The 9,786-nt window shown below is 34.2% G+C and overlaps 1 protein-coding gene across 1 annotated transcript; it reads left to right on the top strand.

Annotated features, from left to right (window-relative positions):
• Positions 1-3,451: 3,451 nt before the first annotated feature.
• LOC132754733 (uncharacterized) lies at positions 3,452-9,258 on the top strand. The gene is made up of 2 exons (XM_060745417.1): positions 3,452-4,164; positions 9,078-9,258. The coding sequence occupies exons 1-2, from the start codon at positions 3,452-3,454 to the stop codon at positions 9,256-9,258; spliced, it is 894 nt and encodes a 297-aa protein (XP_060601400.1).
• The last annotated feature ends 528 nt before the right edge of the window (positions 9,259-9,786 follow it).

The following is a 9,786-nucleotide window of genomic DNA, read 5'->3' on the forward strand; positions in this document are numbered from 1 at the left end:
TCCTTTTAAAGTTAAGACAGATTTGTTATGGAGGAGTAAATTTTTACCCATATAAAATATAATGGTATCTCCATGATTGATTATGATGAGTGGTTACAAGTTGACAGTGTTTTCAGTTTTGATAGTTGTTTAACTGGTTGCGGAGGTATATATGGTTCCAAATTTTTTCACGCTCCATTTCCTGGATTTGTTTTAGATCAGACTTTGAGCGTTTCTTTTAGATATGTTGACTGTTTTAGTTTCATTGAAACTTTGGGGTCTTGAATTACGTCAGAAAAAAGTGGTTATTTTCTGTGATAACTTATCAGTTTGTATTGTAATTAATACAGGTAAAGCCAGGAGTTCCTTTTGACAGCAGTGTTTGAGGGAAATTGGTTTCATAGCTGCTGTGAATGATTTTCAATTAAGGGCAACCCATCTTACTAGTGCTGATAATCGTATTTCAGATTGTCTAACTAGATGGCATTTGGATCCTAGATTTAAATCAGAATTTTTTAGCTGTGCTTCAGACATTTTTTCTTTGGTAGATGTTAATGTTCCTGTAGATTATTTTATATTTCTTCATGATTGGTAACTTCTTGTTTCAGAATCAGAGCTTAAGGTTTTGACGCGTGATCTAAGACATAACAACACGTCGGCCTTTGCAGGCGGAACTAATAAGAATCTGCGTATTCAGTGGGTAAGTTTCATAATTTTTTGTTTATATTTCAAATTGGAATTTTTACCTGCCTCTACTGTCACTCTACAATTGTATGCTCAATTTTTGAGCAGATCTTTTGTTTCCGTTGAGAGTATAAAGAATTATATAAGTGGTGTCAAAACCTTGCATTTGTGTTTAGGTTATAATATTGACCATATTAACATGTATTTATTAAATTTGTCTTTCAAGGGTTTACAAAGATTAAAGCCTAGATTAGTTTAGAAGGCCGAACCCATAACTTTGGGTATATTGCTACAAATTCATGAGGTTTTAGATTTCTCTGTTGCAGATGATATAGTTTATTGGTGTTTGTTTTTATTTGCATTTTTTCTTGTTGCAAGAAAATCTAATTTGGTTCCCACAAATTTTTCTGATATTGTCAAAGTCGGTTTTTAAGTAAAGATAGTGTACGTTTTTATGGTGATTATATTTTAGTTCATTTTAATTGGTCGAAAACGAATCAATATGGAGAAAGAGAGGTGAGGTTATAAGTTCTTTATTACGACTTAAGGATGTTAGATTATGCCCTGTGGTTGCATATGAAAATATGCTTGCCTTAAAGTTAAGCAATAATAATAATGTTTTATTTTCTCTTTCAAATGGTTCATATGTTTCATATTATTTATTTCAAAAGAAATAAAGGGAATGTATTGCTACTTTAGCTCATCGTTCAAATATTTCTCCAGAACATATTCAACTTTTAGGTGATTGGAAATCTGATGCATATAAATCTTATTTGGAACTGAATTGGTCTGATAAGGCTAACAATTTATCAAAATGTTTGAGACATTATAAGTTGTTTATGTTATAGAATTGTTTTTTTCTCTTTACAGATGTGCTGTTCACATTATTTCCGATTCTATAGCTAAACATGTGGATGGGATTTGGCATTAGCTTTTCCAGGCATCAATTTAGTTCGATTGACTTCTAGGATTCAGCATGATCATTCCTTAGTGCAAAAACGTTTCACCATTATACATGTTGGCACAAACGATATTAATTCAAGTGATAATTTGTCAGTAGATCAAATTTTAAGCTATTTCAATAATTTGATCACAGTTATTCGTTATATATCTTCTACTCATATTGTTTTCTCTAGTATTTTACCTCGGCCTGTGGATTATTCTCATACAAATGTTAAAGTGAAGTTGGTTAATTAGAGGTTAGAGGCTAAATGTAAGGAACGTAAATGTCAATTCATCCATTCATATCGACCTTTTTCATGTTGGGAAGCCCATTTCTGATTTATTTGCAGTCAGAGATGTTGGGTTACACTTAAATTTTGAAGGAACTCGGTTTTTGCGTAGGTTCTTTATAAACACTAATTCTCTATTGAAGGGTAAATTTGCCATGTAGATTGAATAAATTAACCTTGTTACCAGCAGGTAGTGCAGATCTATCGTTTATAAAGAAAGCTTTGTTATAGTGGATAAGCATATTTCTTGTATCTACTAGGTGCTTTTAAGTCGCTGTTGTTTTTTAAGGGTTTAAAATGCCTTGAGATATGTTTGTATATATGATGTGCGTTTAGTGTCTTTGTATTTTATTGTTATTGTTCAACATTGTGATATTGGTCTTTTGGGCTAATTTCATTAAGGTCGGGATTTGAAGGAAGTATATCATTCCTTTAATTCTTTTGTGGTAATATGTGGTGGAAGTATCTGTATTTCATCTAGGTTTGTTCCCTTTTAAAGAAGGTATTATACTTCTTTGAGGGTTATATAACACATGATAATGGTATCTGTACGTTATCTTTGTTTTGTTTTTGTTTTTGTTTTTTTGTATTTTGAGATTAATATCACAATGTTTCATTTTGTTCAATTTGATTCTTGTCATTGCTATAAGCCTGTTTTGTTTAATGTTTGTAATTTGTTTATTTAAAGCTGCATACCTTCAGTTGATGCTAATTTTCGAAATTAACCTTCGGTAACAGATTGGTTTGTTGTTTCCAATTACATTTTGTCATAGCAATAGCATTCCGTATGTATTTAAAGGTGTGCCGCTTTAAAAGTTGTATATATCTGTATATACATGTATGTTTAAAGTAATGTATAATTTTCATTTGCTTTCATTTTTGTTGGTTTATCTATTTGTTGCTTTTTGTTTTGCCGGGAGTTGGCAGATTTGTAGTATTCATATTAGTTATTTAGCTGTTAATGGTCACTGTTACCTAATTCGATGAAGTAATGTTATTCATCATGTGATGATATCTGTTATAATAGAATTGTCGTAACTAGTATGAATTATTTAGGATAATCATTTTGTGTATCATTCATGTTATGCCTTTGTGAATTAATAACGTGTCTGTCTGCTCTATTAAAACTGATTATTTCTTACTTCGAGTTTCTGGTTATGACATAATTAGAACTAACTTCACGCAGACACAAGTGCATTGATAACACATTACGACAGAGATACTGAAAACCGTCTATCCGTCTGTATATGCAAAGCCTTCTCCGGAAATGCGTTCAATGTCGTATGGTAACCATATATAGCACCTGATCCACCACCTCTTCCAAAGATTAGAGTACAAGATACATCTCAATTTACAGTCACCGGGGTTGAAATCTGGACTCTGGGGAGCACTGTATGTACGCAGCAATTCTAGAATTGAACATAAGGCTTATATTTGTCTGTTTTCCCTGCGCTTCAACAAGAGATGTCCATCTCGAGCTGGTATCAGATTTATCAGAAGAAATCTTCATCCAAGCGTTTAGAAGATTTACAAGTCGAAAAACCCTACCACATATAATGATATCAGACAATGCAACAGCATTCAACGCGGCAGCAAATAGCATTCAACAACTCATGATATCAACGACGGTTAATGACGCTCTACACACTCATGGTACTGAATGGAGATTCATACCTAAGCGAGCACCATGGTTTGGCGGTTGGTGGGAGCGAATAAATAGACTAACAAAAACCACCATCAAGAAAGTTTTAGGTCGTTCATTTATTTGTTACGAGAACCTCCAGGCAATAGTAACAGAGATCGAGGGTATAATGAACGACAGACCGCTTACTTACGTCACTTCCGATATAGGAGACCCAGACCCATTAACACAGGCGCACTTGCTTTACGGGCAACGTATTACAACCCTTCCATATGATGGCAAAACACCAGAACCAAAGACTGTCACAATGTCTGATGTAACAAAAAAGGGCAATAATGCAGGCACAGCTTATCAGTCATTATCGTTTATGATGGCGTCACGAATATCTTACGTCACTGCGCGTCGGTACCACAAAACAACAGGAAACAACACTCAGACAGTTCAGGTTGGCGACATTGTACAGATTTATGATGAATCAACAAGGCCACAGTGGAAACTATGCCTAATCCTGCAGTTAATTTACGGTAATGACGGCCTCGCTCGAGCAGCAATTTTACGCATGAGTAATGGACTTGTCACTTCGAGAGTTGTTGTGAAACTGTACCCATTAGAAATCATTTCTACAACGTAATCATTTCGTGGCCGGGAGAATATCGGGAAGACGTACGCTATGTGTAGGCGGGAACAACAACGCCTTTTTGTCGGCGGGAATCAAGATGACGTCTACCTGTAATCATATCAACGTAACTACCGCTTTACGTGTGTATATTGAGACAATAAAAAGATAAAAACAAGACACAACGCAACAAGTCTATACCCATAGGTATCTACCTACCAAATATGTGGAAAATATCATAAAAATGGAGATTAAGATAAACCCAACTTGCCCGAAAAGGTTAACCAGACAGGACCCAATTTTCAAAATGTAAAAAAAAGGGAAAAAGTGGAAAAAATGGAGGGCACACTTATATAACTAGGTATTGTCATGTACTTTTTATTGCTAAGTATGGAAATTATGAAACCATTATTATTGATAAAACCTTTTTTTCTTTTTTTATATTTTTTTTTCTCTGTGATCATACAGTAATAAAGTGTAAATAACATATAATAAAGTTATGTCCAGATAATACAAAAGCATGGTTATTAAGTGTTGTTTTTTCACACACAAACACACGCACGGACACACATCCGCACCCATACACCCACATTTCCTATTCATAAATACAAACAGGATTTATAACTATATAAATTTCGAACATAACGCACACACATAACAGCACACAGATACATCTACAGTTTTTGACTGCTTTTAAACATAAATGTTTTATATTTTATGTAAGTAAGATATTTTCATATGTTATATATTCGTATCTGGGAAAATTCTATTCCATTTTTGAAAATTAATTTCTAGTTTATCGTGATATAATGCAATACATCTTTCAATACATAGTCTGCTTCGAAAATAATGTAAAAATAAGTTAAATTGTGGTGTGCGTTTTCCTATTTTGCAACTATATATGTAATATTTTGCCACCATAGTTTGCATCTTTTTGTGTATCTGTGCTTGTAATTAAGTGAGATATTGTTTTCAAGTTAATTTCTAGACTAATATTCTTTTTTAAAATATTCTATTAAAACCCTACAAAAAAAGTTGCGTGTAAGAACATTGCCAAAGGAGGAGTTCAATAGATTCAATATCCATTGCACAAAAATCACAAAGACTCGAGGAAGAAAAGTTTTGTTGTAGGAGACTTTTGTTTGTAGCAATTATTCTGTGTAGAAATTTATATTGAAAATTTCTAAACTTAGTGTCAATTGTTGTTGATAGAATATTTTGGTATGTTACTTTCCCAACATATATTGTCGTTTTCAAAGATATTTTACCACTTATTTTCTGCAGTATTTTTGATGATAATGTTATCATGTTTTAACTGATGTTCATAAAGACATTTATTGATTTCATTTGTTTTAATAAATTACGCTAAAATATTTTTATTTTGGGTATTGATATTGACATTGTCTAGATTGATATCTGTAATGACGTCAGGATATATATTTCTTATTAAAGTCTGATATTTGAGGTATTCTGCATCAGGGATTTGATAAATTGTTTTAAAATTTTCAAAAGTGTAAAATTGATTAATTCTAAAGTCAAATGTTCCAAACACACAATTCCCTTTTAATACCAAGACTTATAGAATAATGATTTTTCATTTGACGTTATTTTCATATTTTCGTAATTATTTGTTTATTTGGGTTGTTACATTTTGGTATAACTTTTATTTGGTTCCAGGATGAGATTCTCAGGATGATATCTCTTAAAAACGGATAACTTTTAAATTTGCTTTGTATAAATTTGTCATTTATTTCGCATTCAAAAAGTTACTTGCCTCCGTATCTGTCTAATTGAGATAAGTATATCGATTTTATTAAAGATGTCGAGTCATCATTTATTGACAGAACTTACGATATATCTAACATTTCAGTTTAGGTTAACAATATCCATCTTCGAAGTGCTGAAAAGGGCCACACCTAGGGGGAAATGCAAGCCATAGTTATGTAACTTGCCCAGATCCTATACCTAGTATAGGTATATAGATGTGTAAATAATGAAATCATTTGAAGAAAGAAAAATTAAGAAAAAAACACTTATTTACATATATAAATCTTACGAATTAAACGTTAGTTAAACTTTGTAGAAGGTCGCTTCATAATTGTGACACAAAATGACGCTTTAGTTGTTTCTACAGTCTTGATAACTTGATAACGTAATATATTCACACTCCAGCTGTACAAAGACCTACTATTATTACTACATTGCCCAATAGAAGATTGGAACATGTGAATGTTATTGCAAACTTGGTTACAAACCTTTCATATGCGCTGTAATCGATATTTGTTAGGCTTTTGTCAAGGTCGTGAGAGGATGGTAAAGTCGCAAACCGTTTGATTCATTATATCACTGATTAAAAGACTTCGTAAGAAATTCATTGTTGATCCTGATGATAAGCTATTCAACAAAACCGTGAAGACAATAGTCTAGTAAAAAGATAAACTTACCCACAGTTGCTCTTGATTTTTTATGATGAAATATTGAACATGAACAGACTCAATGATACCAAGCCTGCAATATTTTCAATTTTGTCGTTTTATGTATGCTTAAGGGATTCTTTATATCTCTCCTTTGCAGAAAAAAGTATTTTGTTAAAAGCCGCTGTGGTTAAGCAAGCTACTGTAAAGGAAGAGTTATACCTGTCCCTGATAATAGTCAACCTCCTTTGCTATAATTACCTCCTGTTTCTATTAGATCTATTCTCAGGTTTTAGCTTGTCTTCCAGAACACCAAGGACTCTAGCATTCGCCCATCCTCCCATGTATTCATTAATATGACATAATCACAAAACACGTCAGCCATATTGGTTACCTACAATACCACAAAAGACGTACATTATGAGAAATGACCCCTTAATTCCCCTTTTAAAATTTGGGGTTTCATTTTTAAAGGGGGTGTTTTTTTCAAATGAATGAAAGGGGTTAAAAATAAAATGATCTTTTTAAATATGGAGACCCAACCCAAATTTTTCTTTCCCAAATAACTTCAAAGAGGACATTTAACAGTGCTTCCATGCAATTGTTGTAAAAATGGTGTTTATGGCAGTCTGCAAGTGCACTAATAACACATCTTTGAAGGATACTGTCGCTTCACATATGCATTTCATACAGTCAAAACAAAACCCTGCATTTTGGGGGATAACTGATGTACGAGGGGTTGAAACAAAAAATTCTTTGGCCCCGATGGACTTCCCCGGGGAGTCAGAGAACCCAAAAGATTGGTCTTACTTTTCCCAAAATAAGCGCCCCCTACATAAATTTCACCTTTTTCCACCTGTGCTCCAATTTTTTAACTCTTTTAAAATAGAAACTTCTATGTTGGGCCCAAAGAACTTTTATTGTCCCCCTCCCCTTTACACCTTTTATTTTCTTCCAAAAAGGGCTACCACGAAACTGTAATTTTTTAGTTTCGGATAAGGTAGGAAATCAAAGGGGGCCCAAACCGGAGATATTTGGGGGTGGGGAAGAATTTTAAAACCGCAGTCAGTTTAGCAAACCATTTGCTTCTTAGGGTTGTTTAGCAGTGCCCTTGTCGTGCAGGAGCAGAACGCATCGAGTCAGTTTGCCCCTCCTTTTACGCGCAATTTCTTAACGCAGACGTCTTAATTCGTCTGCATAATACGTACCTTGCTCACGATAGTCAATCATGTTACCCCCTGACTATCCAAAACAATTGAAGCCATCATCTTCCCAGCTCTTGAATTTCTTCGGAGGTGGTGAGCCAGGGTGCTTCTACTGCATGCTCTGTTCTTTTTTGGGTTCTGGATCGAAGTGTTGGAGCTATATTTCATCCGATCATTACGATCCGATAGCGTTAAAATCAGGTTCATCCTCGTAAACGAGACAAAATATATCTTGAAATGTCAAAGCCTGGTCAGTTTCTGGTCGTCAGTCAACTGTTTGTGGACCCATCTAATCCGGAAACCTTTGACATGCCCACAGACATCAGTCAGAATTGCCCTGAACTGAAACAAAGCTTATACCTTCTTCCCTAGCAATGCTTTGCAGGTCTCGCCTTCTGTCTCACATGACCAGATCGTGCACAGCCTCGGCAGTTTCATCGTTGGTGGCCTCTTTTGGCCGCCCAGGGGCGCTCATTCATCTCCAATGCTCCTCCCTGTCCCTTCGTAAATTCAGCAGCCCCATTTTTCCACAGTGCTATAGGAAGGGTACTCCTTCCCAAGTGTATCCATGAAGTCTTCATGGATTTCCTTGGGGGACATACCTTTCTTACAGAGGTATTTGATGACGGCTCTGACATTTGGTCTAAATGACATACCCTTCTACTGATCAAAGTGTGTTTTATGTTACCAAATCTGTGCAAAACCGCATTTAACTCGGTCAGTAATCTTCAATAAGATATCGGTACCGATGTACCATGTGTAAATGTACGTGCTATATATGTAGATAAGGTTAAATTAAGCCAAGTTCTCTTTATATAATAAATACGGTAGTTATTTCCCTTAAAGGCCAAACCAAATCTTTTGTTGTGTTATGTGTTCATGTTTGTCTTTGTTCCTTTTGTTATGGGTGATTGAACAGGTTTGCAAGATGTGTGATGGATGATTGGTTTTGGTATGCAAGTTATTTTTAGATGATTTGGTTCTGGGATAGCTAATATTTCTTGGTAACTGACCACTCCTTTCATTGCATTCAAGGTGGAAACACATTCTTTGCATTTACATTATTATCAATATATCATTTATTTCTTTATAGAAATATTTGTATTTTCTATATTCATTTATTCAATAATTAGATCTCATCTATTTAAAGCCTTGTATGTATATATTTATTTTAATTGAAATCGTGAAATGTTTGTAATGTATATATTGTAATTATTGTAATTATGAAATATGCAATTCATGAATTTTCTATTGTATAATATTTCTCTTTGTTATTTGTATTATAATATTTTTATCTTGTTATAGGTTTCTTCTACACCTGAATAAATATATAAACATCATCAAAGTGTTTATTGTTGAAAGAAACCCCCCACTACAAATTTGGCTCCCCGACGAAGATTACAAAGGACAGAAAAGAAAACCAGGCCAGCTGTTTCTGGCTGAGGGGGAAGCATTGCTGACCGTGGCAGAGACGGACCAGGCCTAGCAGCTGGGATCCGCCCTCTGCCGCGGCTGTCAGAAGCAGCAGTAGAAGTAGAATCATCATTCATACGTTTCCATTCAACTTACAAGGTATTAAACCTCCCACCCCCATCACGATCCCACCCCCCCCATTTTTTGTAAATAGAGCTCTTCGCGCCACAACAACTAGACGAAGACACATGTACATATAGTGATCAGCTGATATTTTAAATATAGACAGTGTAATATAGGACGCGGGGGAATTTGTATATACGGACAATAAACTGTGATATTTTTGTGATTTTTATTTTTGTGTTTGTGGGATTTTTATAATCATGTAAGTACATATTTTATTTTTGTGTATTTTTATTGTTTTTGGCGGTATTTTTCATTTTTTGTAAGGACTTTTTTTTTTTGTTAAATTAGGTACTATTTTCGGCCCATATTCCAAATTTTGTGTGACCTGTTTTGGAAAATTTAATAACAAGGTAAATTTCTTTATATTTATACATATATTGAGTAAATTTTTGGTTTAATTCAGTTTCTTTCAAGG

This window comes from Ruditapes philippinarum, unplaced genomic scaffold (genome assembly GCF_026571515.1).
Source record: "Ruditapes philippinarum isolate M1 unplaced genomic scaffold, ASM2657151v2 ctg1916_1_1_1_1, whole genome shotgun sequence".
NCBI lineage: Eukaryota > Metazoa > Mollusca > Bivalvia > Venerida > Veneridae > Ruditapes > Ruditapes philippinarum.